The sequence below is a fragment of the Ptychodera flava genome, chromosome 13, assembly GCF_041260155.1.
Source record: "Ptychodera flava strain L36383 chromosome 13, AS_Pfla_20210202, whole genome shotgun sequence".
Lineage (NCBI taxonomy): Eukaryota > Metazoa > Hemichordata > Enteropneusta > Ptychoderidae > Ptychodera > Ptychodera flava.
In genome coordinates this window covers 24030233-24050756 of record NC_091940.1, presented here as the reverse complement: position 1 = coordinate 24050756, position 20524 = coordinate 24030233, and the positions used below count along the sequence as shown (strand labels likewise).

Below are 20524 nucleotides of genomic sequence, written 5' to 3'. Positions count from 1 at the left end.
AGTCTTTATAATGGTGGTTTTGTCTTGCCGTTTTTATTGTCTGCCAAAAGTGCTACACTCGATGAACTTTGTACAGACTGTAAAAACCCCTGACAAATTCTAAAGTCCAATATCAAGTCACTTGCCTGCAGTAAAATGTACACTGACCATGCTTGTGGTCATGATACACTGACATGTAGCTTCTGTCAAGATTGAGTATATTTTTGGTTGTTATTTCGAAAACACCTTTCTGAAATGACCTAGACTTTGTTTTAGCTCTACCTACATGTGCATTGCGAGGAACCTGAACCCTCACATTATCAATAGAATGATGAGCTGACATCTGTCCTGACAAATTGCAAACCTCAGCACAAAGTATGGTCACAGTAGCTTATATTTTGCACTCATCACGTCAACAATAAATATTACTTGGGTTCATGGTTGTTCCATTTTCTATTAAAACTGAAAAAAATGTCAGAAAAATACTAAATTGTTACTTCAACAACGAGAGAACGCTAAAGACATTGGCACTCACCGTCTTTGACTAAGCTGTCCGCCCAGGCTTCAAGCTCGGTCAGCGAGAGGACTCTGTCCCCATATTTGGTCTGTTCTTGTACCGGGACGTGTGAGTCCTCTATCTCATTTATCAGCGGGTCTTCCATGATACCTGACAGAGAAAAAAATCAAACCAAAGCCAGAGTTGATCAAAAGTTGAGGTTAATACATAACAAGGTATCACAAGGGTTGAGTAGATGTGAGAATAGACTCTGAGATGTCATCAGTGAGCATGTGTCAAATGCCCAGGTGATCTGTACATGTACGGGTACACTTACAGGAATTTAGCACGGGTGCGTTGTCGCGGCACTGGGAATGCAGAAAAGGTAATCTTGTCGCATTTGGCGCCTCGGTGACAGCTCTTGTCAGCAAAAACTGAACAGCCAGTGAAACAAAAGAAACGCCAACTGGCAGAACCTGGTCTATAGTCTCTATTGCATGTAACACACCATATACCGGTACATGTTCAATTAATTGTAACCTTACAACTTGCATTGCACACAAACTCGTTTAATTCCTGAAAACCTTTTATACAGCTCTCGCATACCAACCAACAAAAACGGTCCAAATTACTGCTTTTGTTTCACATTTAATTAAAAAAGAGAAGTTACATGTAAGAATGGATAGCTGTCCTCTGTCTTTGAATAGAATTACTAGCAGACAGCAACATACATGAAGTAACTTTTGGCATAGTTTATGTACAGTATATATGAGTGTATATACCAGTGTATGTATAAACAAATATAGAACACACATACATGATATACATTTACCCCAGACATATACCTACTTATATTTAGTATGTATATATATCTATGTATACACATGTAAACAGTACACTATACCACTACCCACCAGTAAACTGGGTGTGTGTATATATACATATATACTTACACAGTGTGTGTACATATATGTACATACACACAACGTAACTGTGTATTGTTTGTCAATGATGCACCAAAAACTCAATTACCGGTAGATCTATAACAGTATACACATATACCACACCATGCCTTTATATATCATTCTTCAATATACTACCTTACACCATGTCATACTATCTGCTATGCTGTTTGTTCCTTGCAACACAATGAGTATACTATTCTAGTGTGTGCCTAAAACCTAGTTGAAAATGTTGAATTCACTCAAAGTGCAAAGCCACATTTCTAACTTCATGTCCACATTCTAAATCTATCTGCAAAGTTAACTTCGAGATTGTAGGAAACTTTAAGCATATTTTCCTTGAGAATGGGCTCTATAAAAGTGTAATTTCTTTTTACGGAAGCTTCAAAAAGGCAACAACACAGCAGACCTATAATTGACATTTTATTACTTTGTCGGTTCAGAACAACCAGTGTTGTAGTCAGAGCTGATCTCAAATTCCAGCAAAGGTGCACAGTAAATCAGTGAAAAGGTAATATAAACCTAGGAAAGTGTAAATCGTAAAATATTCTGGCCCCAAAGGGCAAGTGAACAGCTTTTCATAAAAGAGACAAGAAATTACCGGATATAGTCATCTTCGGCCTATACACAGCATTGATTTACCTAAGGGCAATATAACACATGATCTGCCTTACAATGTATACATTACTTTGGCCATACATGGACGGACACTGGGGCAAATCAAAGACTTACAGTTGTTCTCACCCAGATTGGCATGTCCAAAACTTGTGAAATACATGAATCATAGCACCATGGGAGCTTGTTTTCCTGGCGAGCTATCAATCCAATTACTACGTGGACGGGCCTTAGTCCCTACAGCATGCACAGTGTTCAGTTATGGCCTGCAGATCAGCTCAAATCAGGAAGTTATCTGAACATTCCCACGGCAGGAAGATTGAAAGGCAAAGGTGACAAGTCAAAACTTCTCACAAGAGAGAGGCGGCTACGCTTACCTGGGGATATGTAGGATGGTATCTCAACCACGAACATTGACCGCTTTGGCATTACATGCATTGGATATTGACAATGCCACCACTGTTTCCAAACTCACTCACTTCAAATACATATGGTTTATGCACACAATGTGAAATTGGAGATGCCGTGCAGGAATACACCTAAGCTATTGTTGACATTACCTATTTTTGATTTAATTTACTTCATTACGAAAAGGGTGAAAAAAATGTACAACAGTTGGAAGGCAATTAAGCCACGCTGTGTTGAGGCAGAACGGGAAGTTGATTAGAATAATCATGTTCAGCTAGTTCGTGTTATCGTATATGTAAAACACATTCGTCCTCAGTTTTAGCTCATTCTGCGAGCTACTCAACAGACGGCTAATGATTTACAGCTCGCATCGCATCACATGCATTGGAATTGCTCCAGGACGTCACTCGCAGATGCAATCTGGGTTCATCGCTTTCCAGGTGACTGAATGGAGCAGTTCCATTCGCCGATAGGGTATCGAAATTCTGGGTGATTCCATTTACTGTCACGGTGGCAATTCCTTGTCAATACAGAGAAATCTTTTGGTAAAAGCTTAATACAGGTGTTATATTAGTCCATCATTGGCCAAGAAGAATAAGTGTTTTAGTGTGGATAGAGACACAATGTCTGGGCGATTCCATTCACTGACTGGGGGGGGGGGGACGGGGATTTCCAGCTGATAGCCAAAGTGTAGCGCAAAGCCTGACAAACAGCTCTTGCTTGCTATTATTTTTACATACAGTATACATAAAAATATTTCTGGTTGCTCTATGCACTGGTACCCTGCCGGCCAGAATACATGTATATTCCATGGGCAAATGGATGACCGAGATAGCACACTCTGAGCACAATGGGTAAAAGTGCAAACTGTTTTATTACACTCGCAGCCACTGGATAATGTACTATTGATTTCAAACACCTATGAATTGTGTGCATGTATTGACTGAGTATACCTGTAGCATATTATTGCATTTCAGCCCGGCAGCAAGTGTGGATTGTTAAAATCTGTCTAGACTCAATGGCGATAAGACTGTGAGCTGACGACAATTGATCTCCTCAAAGAGAAATATTGATACAGATATATTATGTAATGACGGGGAACATACATGTTTTTGGTTTTGGGAACTGGGAACAATTTGTGCGGGGCATGCCTTACAGGGAGACCACTTTATGCCAGGGTACAATTAATTTATGCAAGCTTTATTGAAATGTATCATTATGCATTTGGTGAATCAAATGCATAATTTATTAGTTGGCAGAGTGAACACAGGAAACAACACGTTAGTTTTTAAATATCTGCATGAATACCAGATGGGAAATGGCCCGGTTCATTGTCCGGATAAAGCCAGTCCATGCATGCATTGGCATCCTTTATCAGTACACTTAAAATGAACCTAAGCGCTGAAAATTAAATGCCAGAGCCACAGACACTGCCAACCCATTGATCACCATAAATTGGTGACAGTAACAACATTGCAGCGTCAAGCCATTTGTAGAATTTGTCTAGCTTTAATGACAGTACTTTAACTGTGCCTCTGCATCTGAGAACAACGTACCGGTCTGTTCAACTGTAACCATTTTTAATGGTCAGATTGCTGCAAATGGCTTCACACAGCCCACACATGGATAAATACCTTTAGTGCCTTTACTTATCACCCAATTGAACAAACCCTGATCTGCATCACGCAATCAGCCATCGGGTAGCAGAACAAACTACAGGAAGCCGTTTGCTGTACACTAAATGCTGGCAAAACATGCTGACATACATGTAGATGCATATACACATTTTATTACCCAACCATGTAGCATAATAATAAGAATAATAATATTTAATTCTTAAAAAAACGCACACAACAAACGAGTGAAAAGTTTATTGATTATTTTTATTGAAAAAAATGATGTTGAATTTAATTTTTGAATATATTCTTGATCTGTCTACCTGAGTAAGACCCGAGCTAAAAATTGACTTCTGAGAAATGTTGACCATGAATGGAGCTGGAGCTTTCTTTATTAAATGGTAAAAAATCTATGAGATGTCCGACCATCAAGAGGTTAAATCTAAGCTATGTGGATGGAATGCCTGAGCTCCTGATTGGTGTCGTTGAAAAATTCCAAACCTTAATCTTCTGGTACGATGAAATATGACAACACCGTAGTAGTGCGCTGAGCAGGGGCTGTTAATGGTAATACTTGAGGAACGTTAGAAAGCCAAATATCTCGAAGAATAATGTGTGATTTTCATTTTGCGTTGCAGAACTATTTCAAGGAGGTCGGCGTGACTAACTTGTCAGCTATGTGAATCACGTAGAGTGTTCGCACTCACTTCTCACTGATTGCCATAATGTGTCATAGCATAAGGTTTAATGGCCTGGAAAGCTATGTCGATGGAACTGACGAGCCGATATTGCCAAAACAGAAACAAAACAACACAAAATAAAATACAAACAAACAAACAAAATAGAGTAGTGACTGACTTTACCCAGGCTGATACTGAGGTTCAAGTTTTACTAGGTGTACCCATTAGTGTGTTAGCTGTTTTATATTTCAAAAATTTATATCAATGCAACATTTTTGTTTATCTACAAGTATAGACTGACCACTGGTGATCCAAACAGCTTTGATGTTACCTTTAGGATACGTTCCGATAATTTCTATTTAGTGACCAACTTCATTAAAGAGTTATGTCTAGTTAATAAATAAGCAAAAGAGTCCCGTCTAACCTGCACTAGTCATTCATTACATACAAGTTAAATCGTATGTAACAACCAATTTAGCAGGCTACATGTATTTTGGCAGCAAAAAGAAATGGTCCACGAATGCAAGGGGTGTAGAAAATTTTGGTCACGGGAGGCGAAAATGAAAGTACAGGCGGTTACAAGTATTGTATGTGCAAAATATCCTGATTTTTTCACTAAAACTAAATTTTCACTGCCGGCAAATTTCAGCTGACAGACAGTTGTTTTTGCTGGCTGCCGGCTATTTTCTACATCCTTGAACAACAAAAATATTTCATAGATTTGAAAGTTACCATTTTTAGCCTATTTTTATGACTTTTGGACAGGTAATAATGTATGTATATTATCTAAATAACATGGCAATAACAAGTTATCAAAGAGGTAATTTCACTTCCTGAAAATCTCTTATGAACTGGTTGAACTTCAATAACTGTACTTATTTTCACTGTTTAGTGTACTTTAGTTTAATACGCGAGTAGCGTATAATTGAAAAATTACAGGGTCAATAGATGTGGGCTGTTGACCTAGTTTAAATACAGAATACGGAAACTGAAAAAAACCAGTACAAGCAGGTTTTTTCCTTGTTTTGTCAGCTCTCAATACTATGAAAGTTTTCACTACACGATATCAGGATGGGAATATTATACCACAAATTACCAGAATTACACACACTTCACTCTATAATGATGACTACTTTAAGTTCTAAGGTTTAATTACAAATTTTCGCCATCCCAACATTGCAGTTTTCCACTTTACCGATGATGGTTTTACAGCTAAAGGAAGGTACATCCCTCTTCAATGACACTTTCTGTAGACACTACACTCTATCCCCTCCAACCATGTTGCTAGGAAACAAAATCATGCTCTCTGCTCGGCGATGTTGAAGGAGATTCCATGTGTGTGCCGCACAGAAATTTCACACAGTCATATTTCATGGATTAGCCTACATTGATTTTTATCTTTTTAGTCCCTTGATGTTACAGCCCTCTAGTAATATTTCCAAAGAAATGAAAAAGGTTTCTGCTGAAAATATCACAAAAACTACAAGTATTTAGACTGAAAGATTTCCCAGTTATTAGTGCATCATAAGGATCTAGGAAAAATAGGAATTTGACCAAAATATATCAATGAAAGGCAGAGAAATTAGCATTCTAAATTTACAACATTAAAGCTTCTTTTTCATTTACAGTTTTGGACCTGTAAATAATTTGTTGGTAACAAACATTAATATTTTAGAGCAATATAAACAAACAAGTGTATTTGTACACATTAATTCTTTGAGCGCCAAAGTCAAATTTTGTTGCCTTTATAAAAATTACATCATTCAGTTCTTTTCTAATTTTTGCAAATTTTTTATAAAAAACTGTAGCCAATGAAATGTGATGTCTATTTGGTCCAAAACATTACAGAAAAATTCATAAAAATGGGTGAAATGTTGCACTAAAATTTTGGTGGGAAAAATTATAGCACTCAAAGGCTAAATAGGTTTTGAAACTGAGAAAACAGTTACATTTTAAATGTTACTACCATGACTGGATAAAACCCTACCACCAACGATGGCGATATTTGAGCCGGGGCACAGCTGTAAGGATTGACAAACCAAATGAAAACCATAGCAACGGGGAAGACTGGCATTCTACACACACACTGTATGCATCACTAAGTTACTGGTGTTTTTATTTGTTCAGAGATTCACCTGTGAGTGTCAATGGTCCAATGAGAAGATAAATTATTTTGACCAGAATGAAAGCTTTGCCATTTACACCTTTCTGTGTAAAGGGGAAGTTTTTGGAGCTATTTGATTTGATAATGATCTCAAGCATCCAGGTTCTGTAAATTTTCACAGTTTTTCTGCATTTTTCCCCCTATATCATGTCAATTACTGTTCTGCAATGTAGTCCCTGGTATTTGGCTTGTCAACACAGTGCACATATGCACAAGGTTTGCCCTCGTTTCTGAATGCTGAATTCAAGTCGGGGCAAATATTCACTTTTCAATTGTAAACAAAAGCCTCTTACAGATCATATAAGGGCAATGGTGCTATGCTAAATACTGGGCATTTTCAGGTGCACAATGGAGTATTAAAACCAAGAAACAGACCGATTTGTAGAAAATATCTATTGGAAAAAAATAATGGCAAGTTTCAGACACAGGAGTTTCACACATGTAGGTATCTATTTTATCGATTGAACTTGTAACATGTAACGCTACTTAAAAGTCAAATAAAGCCAAATCACGCTTTTTTCACAGGAGTGGCTTTGTGTGTGTGTGTACGTGTATGCAATATATGTAGGTATAAATTGCCTATTATATCCTGTTTTCACAGCCATGTGTGCTTCTAGTTGTCTATAATCTTGCCAGTACATGGACTTATACACATACATCCTGGCATCTCAACATTTTGTTTATGACAATTTTTGTTTGTATAATAACGTATTTGGACTGCCTGGCACCCTGCACAACCAACCCTGTTGTTAAAGTTTGGTCATACAGCTCCCCGCCCTGCTGACAGCCATCCTAGTGCCACGACCCTTCACCCCAATATGCCCGAAGTCAACAACACCGGTATCTGGGCAATAAAAGATTAAGTGTTTTGCTTGTTCTGTTCTGCACTTCTATATTGTGTTTAAGATTATAGTATATCATTTAATGCATGAACAAGCAAAGCGGTGACATGATGATTGAGTCCCTGCGATTGGATCTGCACGAACCGGCACGTCGTCTTTCCTCTTTCCGTACCTTGTATAACAGCCAGTAATCAAGATTGAAAGTTTTTCTTGGAACTTGACCGGCATTCTCAAGAAAAACAGTGCAACAAAAGAACGTAATCAAGAGAATTTAAGTGAAATCAGTGAAAGTGATACCCTGACATAAAACAGGCACTACATTAATTTAGCAGAGTTATGTGGAACAAGGACATCAGACAAAATGCTTTTTCTCGATAGGAAAAACATGCTTCAAAGATATCAGCCGCCATATTTGTACTGGGATATTTAACAGTATCGCCTATGTAGATATATGAGTGGGATAAGAATGCTTCATAAATTTCTTGTAAATTGTTGTTCATGACTTTTCTTCCTGCAGTTTGGTTTATATCATACAGTACATTGTCAAAGCAATGGAAGGGCAAGAGAAAGGAGGGTCTTGACCCGGAACGATGGCAGGTAATCTCTTCTGCCGCCCGCAGCAATTTTTGATTTATCTTTGACTCATCGCATACATTTCCTATTATTTTCCCATTACCTACCTGTATGTAAACGGTCATACTATTTAACCCTTTCCGGATCAAATCACTCCAAATCAGCTCAAAATATCAGAGTACACAAACGATTGCTTGTAACTTAAATCCTTTGGTTAAGCCAGTAAAATAATAGTTTTGATCTCCGTCTCAGCGAGACAAGTCAACGTAAAGCCCTTTATTTTCGGTTTTCTTTCATATTCAAATGGTCGAGCCTGTCAGATATACGATTTATGGGACAACATTTGGTATACAGGGACAAGTTCTGCTTTGCTTTTTGAATTCTTTTAACTATCTGAGGGTGATTGGCAACAGATTAACCTGGCAGGGAGTGTTGTCACGACTGGGAGATGTACATTTCATGACAAGATGAGAGAAATCAACGTACCAGTTTGATCATACTCCTCACTGAGTTCATCATCCTCAAGGTCAAGGTTGACAGCGTACTGTCTGAGGTCTTCTGATTGCAGGCATTTTCTGAGCTCTGTTGATTAAATGATATTCATAACTTCAGAGTCATCAGCACATAATTATTCACACCATCAAATAGCTGGAATATTGTTAGAATCTGTGCTATATAAATTTGTTTTTATAAACCATAGTTTAGTCACTACCGGTAGGTAAGAACGTATTCTTAACCACTTAGAGGCAGCTCAATTCTGTTTGCAAATGCTGCTTTAATCATAGACCCTGGAGTACAAAACACTTGAGGATCAGCATCTACGCTGTAACCAGATACAAACGGAAGAGAATTACAACTCGGAGAGCCAGGAAGGCATAATGATACGTTTTCTTCAGATGATCCACCAGATGTACTTTAATTTTCATTGCAACTTCAAAGGCTTTGTTGTGGTCGATCACAGGTTTAATAAGTGTGGCAAATGCCAGTGTACAAATACAGTGATTATATATCAGTGCATCTATACTTTCTCTGCTGTTTGCCATCTTTTGTTTGAGTTAACCTGAGGTTGGCTGTTAGAAGACAAATGACAACTGGTCTCGTGTGGCAGAAATAATCACTGTATTTATACACTGGCACTTGCGACACTTATCAAACCTGTGATAGAGCACAACAAAAAGCCTTCCAAGTTGTGATGAAAATCAAAGTGCGAGACCAGTTGTCGTACTGACAGCCAACCTACACAGTAATTTAAACAGAAGACGAGAAGCAGCAGACAAAGTATAGATACCCAGATATTATTGGAATTTATTTAAATTTTTTTCTTTGAAAAGTTTCAATCTTCTACCACCTTAGATCACAGAAAGAGTGATTCTGTGAATTTTTATTAAACAGACAAAAAGTTGGTCAAAAATGATGCATACATGAATGACAAGCATCAGGAGTTGCACTCATGCCGTCTTATTTTTTCAGAACAGCTAGGCGCCAGCATTTAAGAATTAGATTTATGTAAATGTTCTTTTATCCCTCTAGCAATAGGATGATTTATTTTTAACTCACTACGACTGCTAGCATTGGCGATTTACAGCAATGAAAAGCTCTTTTCGTACACATTTATTAGATAACTTTTGTAATAAATCTTCAAGCTAGTTTGGAGTATTTTAAGTGTTTGTCGTTGTTTGTATGTATGTACGACATATTTCTGAGCGAGATGATGAAAGGCAATTTTCCACATAAAAAGATAATTGGATAATAAATTTATTCTTGTTTTGATTCTCAATGCCTGTATCATCACAATACAGGTTTCTTCATGAAAAATAAAGTACATATAGTTTTTGAATTGAATTTATGACGACAGTAAAACCTGGGCCTTATAAATAATGCCAAGCTGTTTAAATATCCAGGGCAAAAGAGAGATATCTGGGAAATGCCCATGTGTGTACAGTGTACACTGTAAGCAGCTGATTGATGAATGATCCGTCATAGTGCTATACTACAGAATTATTTCGGCACACAGTCCATGTAGCCGACAATGAGATGCAAATGATATGCGGTTAAGGTCTCCTCAACTAACTTTCAGCTGGTTGTTCACTTTCTACTATTTTTATAGTATTTTATACAAAGGCACAGACTTATTCTACCTGCAACTTAAAACTGATAGTGATTTTGTAGCTCATTCTTGACTATTTTCCATAGTTTTTGGTAGCCGGTAACAGACACTTCGGTTCGTGTCGGCTACATGGACGATCTGCCATTATTTCATACTTTATAGGGATTTATGTCTGAATGCGGACTGAAAAAGGTCACACAATGTAAGGGCTAAGTTTGGCTATTGGATAAAAGGAACACTGTAATACAGGTAAGGGGGTGATGAGGTCATATGCCCTATGTCAAAGGTCAAAGATTAAGGGAACCATTTGTACTTACACAAAATGACAGAAATGAAGAAAGAGTGTGCCCTACACCAAACACACTATTGGATATTTGTTGAAACAAATGTTCAGCCGTTGTATTACAGGTGTGCTAATGACCGTCAGACATCAGCTGTTTTGACCCTTGACCTTTGACCTGGTCTCATGTCACAGAGACATTATATTGATTTCAATCATAGCACTTAGCAGACAGTGGGACACAGATTTCCTTTTTGCGCATTGCAGACAAAAAACAAATGATAGATACTATTTGCTTAAACTTTTCCTCTTTCCTTCATTCAAGTTGGAAGGCGTATGGTACCTTCATTGACAATCAAATTTCAAGAATTTTGTTTGAATCAAAAAAACATACCAATTCTCAGAATTCACTTTATAGCACGTTGATAAATAACCCTGATTTCTTGTGAAATTTTCACGTTGGCAGCGGTACAGACTGGATATCTTTTGGAAACTGCTCTTCTGAACACAACGAAGCGTGAAATTTACATGGACACATACCTTCCTTAACGAGCTCCTCTGCCCAGGCATTTAGTCTTATCATGGATTTACTGTACGCTTCCTGGCCAGCTTCCATAGCTGCAGAAATGAACATACACACACACACAGATGAAATAAACCAGCGTAGCTTACATAAGACTCTTAAATTCGAGCAGAAGGCATCTTGTTAGATATCAAACACACCGGGTATATTTTTCCCATTGTCAGACTGTGACTACAGTAAAGTGAATCATCGTTCAAAGCACCGTCTAGCAAATTTCTCAAAGTTCAACAAATTTGAATAATTGATTTTAAAGGTTTTTTTTATTGAAGTGGCAACAGCACTCATGCTGTATCAGACGCTGGAAAGGAAATTCAAATAAAAAATCTTTTGTTGCGCTTTCAGGCAGAGAGAGTATTGTCGAGTTTTATTTCTCATTTATTACCCTGTTATTTGCATTCTACGCATTGTTAAGCGCATATCATAACTGTTTTAATTAATACTGGCAAGGTTGAATACTAGCGATCGCATAGTGGCTCTTTCATTCACGTTGAGAGAGAACTGACAAAGAACACGCACACATACATTGTACGCTCTGTCCATTCAAAAACAACTCAGCACACAACTTTTGTTTCACTTTTGTCAGTCGAATGAATCACGCCTCAAGACAGCATTTGTTCCGAGTCGTCCCACTGTGGGCAAAGATCAAGAAAGCCAAGTCGTGCAGCCACAGACGCCACTGTTGAAAGGAATCCTACACAACCACTTGCCGTCTCTGACAAAAAAACTGACCCCGCTGAAAAATTTCTTGGCATGTGAAGGCACAGACCAATGAAGTAATTTCTGCAAATACATTTTGTGCACGGAGCTGGCCACAAAAGAAAAACAAGTATTGTTATTTTGACATAAGCGAACGCACTTGTTGATCTCAAGTTATTGCGAGGTGGCCAAGTAGTGTTACATGTAAAGAGAATGGTCTTATGTAACCAATGTATGCATTTAATATGGTGTCAGTTCTTGTCCAGACCAATTAACCTTAACGTATACCGGTATGTGCATAAAGCCAAAAAGTCAAAATTACAGTTGGGAAAGCAAAAGCTAAATTTGTGTAATCCAAACTTTGTCAGGACACTCACAATATGTACAATGTGATCTGCTCCCCTTTCACACTGACTACTCCTCTGCTAAAAATTTCCCAAAGGCGACTGTCAAAAAGTCGTAAGTACATCATTTCTAAAGACCAAAAAATAATATCTTATCATGTCCAAATATGTACGTTTTGAACTACATGGTCAGTGTAATTTATTTCAATTACAGTTTGCTGAAGAAGCTTTACGTGATAAAAATCTCGATTTTTTTCACAATAAATATATCAAAGTTTGTATGCCATGGCTATTTCATGTACAATTGCAGAATGTTTCTAAATTTTCCGTCTTCACTTCGACAAAATGTTACAACCTACAAAAAATTAAATTTTTATTTCCTTCACAGGATATGTAGTGCAATCTTTCTTCAATTATTTTTGGCAAGGTGAAATTCCTTCCGATGGTTTTCCAGGAAAAGTAGAATTTCAAAGAAACAAATGCAGACGGGACATCCTACAGATGCAAAGTGTGAATTTCCACAGCAACAGAAGGACACTGGTGAATTTGAAGGAAGTTGTCCACAGCTGCTGCAAGGTCAAAGGTCTTTCAGAGTGGTCCAGTGAAACACCCTCATTATCGGAAGTAAAAGAGTGGATGACACACAACCTGCAAGTAGGTGATAAGGCTTTCACAAGGTACCAGGAATATAACACCCCCCATGGCAGCACGGACAATGACACCACAGTGCGCCACACAATACGCCATTACAGATGTGAGAAAGACACAAAAACAACTCGACGGGAGAATTGCGACATGGGTTGCTGCACAAGCACATCGCAGTTCCCATACAAGAGTTTCACTGTCAGCTAACCAAGTTGTTTTGCACTGGCGCAGGTCATTGATAGTGACTTCCAGTTGCTTCACAGACATTTTTTACAGAATATCAATAATAACGACGACAACTTCTTTCAAAATACCCCTAAAAAGCTCAAAACAGGTATACACGCAGACATCATTGATCAATCACAGACAACCCTACCACAAGAATTAACTTACATGAATTATACATTTCAAATTGATTTTTTTTTAACAAACAAAGTGTACATGTAGGTTACCGATGGCTGTACATAGACTATTGCAGATATCAAACAGATCTTGGCGGTGAGCACTGAATCTTGCCTGTCTGAAACACTAAGGGCACCTTGCCATGACAGACTGCAAGTAACTCAATGAGGTTTATGCAGCAAGGATCGACAGACATACTGTACAATAAATAAAATTTTATCAATGCTAAAATAATGAATAAAATGTTTTTGTATCCAGAAAATTAAGTTTGAAGATGACTATATTTCACATAGTTGCAGGAGAGATAATGGTTATAGAGCAGTGTAGATCTAACATGGGTAATACATGTGAAATCTAATTTCTTTACATTGCAATAAGGATTGACCATTATATATATATATATATATATATATATATATATATATATATATATATATATATATATATATATATATATATATATATATATATATATATATATATATATATATGTAAATTTATGTGTGTATATATATTTGTGTGTGTATATATATATATATATATATATATATATATATATATAATGTATTTATGTGTATATATATATACACACACACAGATACATATATATACACACATGTAGTTGTACTGACAAACATACACACATACTGTCTACAAAATAGAACTTGAAAAGCATGAATGATAATAAGTATAACTTAATTGGAAAATATCACCTGATTATCTTATAATGATTATATTACTTTGGTTTCAACACAAAATTATTGAGAGGTCAATGACCTCAATCATCTGTAACGAGTTGGCTCATGTCAAGTAACAGGCACCTTTTAATTATCATTGCCAAAGGCATGAATGAACACTTGACTCATCAGAAAAAAATTCAAAATTGCACTCATGTGATGCAGTTGACATCGTCATCACTGTTTAATACACACCAAGAAATTACTCTTCATATTGATAAATGGCAATTATCCCCTGACGACTTGACTGGCATGCTGAAAAGTCACACGGGGCATTGAACGTGATATCAGACTTCAAATGTGAGATCAGGAATGGTGACATATGTCATGCCTTTTTATCTTGCTTTTTTGTCATGGTAAATTAATTTGAAACTAACTTATGTCACCTCAGTATTCATGTATGTATGTATGTATATCAGTAGCAGCAATCTCAACCCTACAGGTATGCAGCTTTTCTGACAGCTGTTGAAATTTGGCAAATATTTTTGCAAAATATCATCAAAAGTTTAACTGCAATTTAATACAAAAAGCTGAGACATTCTCCTGAATACCCAATTTGCCTTCAGGAAACACACAGGAATACTAAATAACTGACATTTTTTCTCTTTTTAAGATATTTCTGAACAAATCTTTACTTACTTAGAAGAAACACAGCAGCTGATGCACTACAAGTCATACGCTAAAATTATTCCAGTGTTCAACTGTAATTTTGCATATAAAATTGTCATGCAGATCTCACTTTCAAGAAAACCCCATTTTCAGAACATCTTGAGGGGCAATCTTTCTTCATTCATGGTGAGGAGGGGCACATACAAAACATTCTCCTTCCAAGCACACACTGCCTGCCCCTAAAATGCACATCCAAATGGTTTGACCCAACACAAATAACAATAGGTTTATTCCATGTTGTGGTTGGATGGATATTAAGGTTTTATTTCCTCATTATCCTCATCTAACATATGAAAAAGCCCTACAAAATAAAACCATGCTGCTCAACTTTCTGGGCAGAATCCCTCACATTTGAAAATCTACCCACAACAACAGACAGACAGAAATTCTGTCTGCAATGGGCAATTTCCAATTTGGACAACAGCTCCTGTATACAAAACACGTCAACTGCTAATGACAACTAGCAGTTCACTTTTATGGCGGAACAGAACAGAAGCCACTCATACAGAGCACTGAAGTGACATAAAAGGCCTCTTTTTCTTCCCATTATCTTCTTAACTTCATATGCTGACCTCCATCACTGCGTGCATCCACTGCCTTTTGTTAAGTCTCATTGCAAAGTCCCCCATTAAAGTATTAGACCATAGAACACACATCCATATATAACCAGTCTAGGTTAACTGTTCACAGTTGAATCTGTTCAATTCCCATCCACTGGCACTCTGTGATAAGAAACACTCTGTTCATGGAATGCCAATGAACAGCTTGAATTTATTGCAATTTTGTGCTGGAAGAGCGATTTCATTCCTAACAACTCAGATAGTCTGCTGTTCAACCCATACACACCAGCACATTTTTGGTACATATCCATGGTTCGCAGTATTAACCCTTTGAGCGCCAGAGTCAAATTTTGTAGCCTCTATAAACTATACCCCATTCGATTTTTTTCAGATTTTTGGTAACATTTTGATGAAATTCTGCTGCCAATGAATTATTATGTCCATTTGGTCCAAAATCATCAAAAAAATTGCAGAAAAATTCATGAAAATTGGGAAAATGTTGCATTAAATTTTTGGTGGGAAAAATTACAGCACTTAAAGGGTTAAAGTGCAGGTGGACCTATATACTGGGAAATAGGGGTTACAATCGCATCTTCCAATATGCACAGTTAAAAATAGACTGTGCTTTCTTTCCAATACCCTCCAAGGGCAGCTTAGGTAAACCTCTATGTCATTTTAAGTAGCATGCTTATTGCCAGATTGAACTCGCTCAATCGGCTTGTGCTGGCTGAGCCTTAGTCTGACACAAGAATATCACAGAATCCATTTTCCTAAAAGAATTCCTAAAAACTGTTTTAGTAATCTTACAGAACAGGGGATAATCAAAGCAAATATTTTCTCCTGATAAATCAAGTACGTGTACGTAGACTGCAAATTCAAGCAGTTAAAATCTGTAACTCCAAAATTACAAAACCTAACATACACACATATTTGATATTCTAAAGTGTCCAGCTTGTATTATTGCGATAAAACTACACTATACATAACCACTGCGAGACCTCTATTGTGATAAAACTGCACTATACATAACTGTAATTGAAGTATAGATGCAGTTTACTTTTATGATCAATTTTATACCCTTCTGATCTTATTGGAAATTGTAAAGAATACTCAGGCAATGCACAGGATCATTTCATTCTTCTGACTTCCATAGTGAGAGCTATAGCTCTCTCTCTCTCTCTCTCTCTCTCTCTCTCTCTCTCTCTCTCTCTCTCTCTCTCTCAATGTGTCTCTCACTCAATGTCCCTTATGTAACTGTCTCTCTTTTATCCTTTTAATGTCTTAAAATTCATCTCTGAGCAAAACGACAGGTTTAACTTTTACGAGATAATAGAAGCAGCCATCGATAAATCCTCTGGTTATTAATCTACTGTAGATGAATTTCTAGCTTTTTTTAATTAGCTCAGGCATGATTGATTGCCAATTTACCTGAATATTCCACATTGTTAAATGCATGAAATATGAATTGATACTGTCAAAATTGATTGAAATCTCTATGCTAATTTAATTTAACTGTTGACAATAGCTGAGTAAAGTACCTACACAGGCTGTCTTGGATGGATGACTGTAGTACATGCTCTTGTATGATGAAATTATATTTGATTCTATGTAGAAACTGCATTCCAGGAACACAGTGAGGCAAAGCTGCAGAATGCTGGGCCCACATGCAAGGCTGCAGTACAATTCAACATTATCTTTAATTCTTAGGGGGTATGTCTATATCTATTCACCATGAAAGGCCCCCCTCAGGCAAGCACTGATTGCTGCAATTGGGAGGATGTGGCCCGGTGTTTTTCAAGCATGCCTTGAGTGAAATGGCAATTTGTTCCTCACTGTGCTAAACATCTCACAACATGTGCAGTGTTTGTGAAACACAGGGAGAAACCTAATGATAGTCATTATATTACCACAATTTTCATAACTACCCCTCCTAACACAAACAAACAGCAAAATTTGGGTTTTTTAATCATTTTTGAACCAGGCAATATTAGTAACTTCGGATAATATTTTCATTATGTTCTTGTCAAGGCAAACACATTTTCTAACACTTTTCCCTAATACACAATGTTGCCCTACTTGCCAGCACAACATCTAATGCTATTGTTGACAAATTAATTTAAGTCCGGACTGAAATTCAGCAGTCAACAATAACATGGGACATTGCACCTACTAGTATTCCAGCTGTATTGACAAACAGAGCAATTTTTTCAACATGATTTTCAGAGTAGAACAAGAAACTGAATTTTATAGACAAAGAGCGATGCACTGAGGAAATACATCAACCAAGAAAAAATAGTAAAGACACAATGAAATACATTCTGTTTGAATCATCAGTGAATGTCATATTTTGATGCGTGATATGATGAGAGAGAAATTTCAACTCCATTGGGTGAGGTTTGCCGATTGCTAGAGTAGTCGCTGCATGCGTTGCTTTGTATACTGTACCTGGTAATGGTTACAACGAGTCACCTCACTGTTCCTGTTATCTGCTCAGTCTGGGGCAGGATGGATGTACATTTGCCAACTACTCCTTCAGCACGTCTCAAGATGCAAAACAACTTATTTCTAGAGTAACAGAACGCCGACACAAAAAAGCCTACTGTTCATATGTCTGACTGCAATTTGTTCTTTCCAATGAAGAACTGAATTCAAAATCCCAATGAAACCAATTATACATATAGATGTTGCCGTGGTGGGCAATTCTGTCACGACTTGGCCTACAAAGTCACGCCAACACCTTCCTGTTGCACTTTGTTCCTGAACAGGAAGATCTACGTGCTGCATGTTAAATAAAGGAATAAACAAACCAATGGATGCCAAGACAAAATGCACGAAAACACAAAATAAGTATGGACTGGTCAATAATCCACAAGTGAATTACCAGTCATTAATACGGATGAGTTCGACATGTAAGCGTTGCTTTGCTGGTTTTCTCTGATTATTAAGATAATGTAGGTTAATCTTCACAGGGTAAGAAAAGCATGAAATGTTCATAATCTACCGGTAAATCTGGACATAATCAAATCAACTCTGTCTGAATGGGGATCCTGCAGGCTTCAAGACTGGGAAAAAATCTCATTTTTACCCATTCTGCATAGCACCTTGGTGCCATAGTGCAGTCGAGTGGGCTAAACATACTGCCAGATAAATCTTTAAAAAAAAATGGGCGAAACAGATTTCCATACCCGTGAGCACTGTGTAGCTACAGCTACAATCTGCCCACATACATCGTCTTTTCAACTCTTCCACCCATAGGGACTGCCATGTGGAGCAGAACTTGCTCAATGCAGATATATAGCAGGAGGTTAACAGGATATATGACCGCCATCTCTGTGGGCGAACTTGTTGCTATCAGAGATCAGTACTGCAACAAATGTTGAATCTTTGAATCTTTTTCACCTGTTCTATGACTTTTTTACATTGTTTCAGTTCATCGTTTTCTGGGACTGCTCTGTGCCTGTGTTTTCTTGAACAGCTGTTGTTCTTTTATTTTGCAATTGCATGTCATACTGTACAGTGCACTGTGACGTATGTCTGGTGCGCTTTTTTCTAACTAATAATAACAACAACAACAACAACAACAACAATAACAACAATAAGAAGAAGAAGAAGGAGAGGTTTATTTCTGAATAATACTTATAACAATAAGCTTCATTTTGAAATTAGACTCAAGGTCTACATGTAACTAGGCTTGCTCAGGCTGCAGTGAGTAGGCTTGACATTCCACCCTTCCCACCCCTTCTGCCATCATGGTTTGGTCCAATCCTATCGTTTCCAATAATGAACCCACCCCCTCCACCCCCCCAATCACACACCCCTACGTATGGAAATGGAGTTTGAAAGGATTACACCTACAATTCCTTGTAAAGTTCATCACAGGTCTGATACAAAAAATATTGTGATTGCATCAGAGATTGATCAATAATTATATAGCTTTCAATTTATCGACCAATCCAAAATGTGGATTTACAAATTTTTCCCTTTTGAACAAGCAAGCCTGAAATTGCATTATTAAGTATACCCAGTATTTTGTGGTGTTACCTTTCAACAAAAAACGTGATATAATGATAATTATAGCATACACTTTTCTACAACAAGTCGACTGAGGGATGGACCATATTAGATCATGGGAGAGGGCCATGCAAACATGAACTTCAGCATGAGAGCAAGACTGTTAGAGAATTTTTGTGGACTTCTGCTTTAATGTAAAAACATGTTCACATGACAGAAACCTGAAAAAGGTGTTGAAATCTGGATAGAAACAACACACTCTGAAAAACATGCACATCAAATCTTGAAAAACAGCATCTACTGATTGCATATATCCTCAATTTGAGGACACCCCCCTATAACATTAACAGGTCTATCCCTGAAGTAGACAGAGGAAAATGCTACTCTTCATGAATGGAGTGGACACGATTATCAAATGAGCATCTCTTCTACATCTGAGTGTTTTCAGAAGTGAAGAGCTTTTTCTCCTCAACAGAACGGCCTCTTGTAACCCACCTACTCATTCGTCAAGCATTGCCTGTGCAGTGAAACAAATGTGCAAATTAAGCTGAGATTATGCCACTGAAATCACTATAAGGAGTGCTATTTAAGTTGTCGGAAGAGCCATTTTTAAGTTTCAAGTATCATCGGTAAGCCTGACTGATTTCAATTCCTTTTCAATAAATGATTAATGTTATTTAGGGAACGATTCATCTCTGAAATAATGACACAGCTAGTAGTACACAGTATTTTTTTCATGATAAAGTCCAGATGCCACTAATGCAGTGCAGCTACAATCGTAGTGGTCGCTGTGAAATCGTGTATATAACGCGCTCTTTTCAGAAGCTCAAGCACCAAATAATCTCAAGACGAACTGATAAAATAAAATAAAAAGTTTTTCTTTTCAAGGAAGCTGCACAACATAGCATACCCATAAACCATTACACTTTCACTATTGATATTCAGCAAACGTGCTCTTTTCGCGCTCTTTCAATATTATTGCATTTGTTATTAGACGCGCAGCAATGCAGTTTTCAGAATTGACCTACAAAATACAAAATACAAGATGATGGCAGCGCCTCGCCCTTGTGTTTGACCTCTGGCCGATGTACAGCCACAGAGCGCGGTGCAGCTGTGTGCTGTACAAAACCATAGCATGTCACACAGCCTCGCACT

At 37.4% G+C, this 20524-nt stretch overlaps 1 protein-coding gene across 2 annotated transcripts in view; it reads right to left on the bottom strand.

Moving 5' to 3' along the window:
- Positions 1-20524, bottom strand: part of LOC139147935 (amine oxidase [flavin-containing] B-like) — a 77580-nt gene that overhangs the window by 35406 nt on the left and 21650 nt on the right. For both annotated transcript variants that reach the window (XM_070719168.1, XM_070719167.1), the window contains exons 2-4: positions 11263-11340; positions 8822-8917; positions 515-646 (exon numbers count right to left, since the gene is read on the bottom strand). In XM_070719168.1, the coding sequence (XP_070575269.1) occupies positions 515-646; positions 8822-8917; positions 11263-11340 (306 nt within the window). The remainder of the gene's footprint in view (positions 1-514; positions 647-8821; positions 8918-11262; positions 11341-20524) is intronic.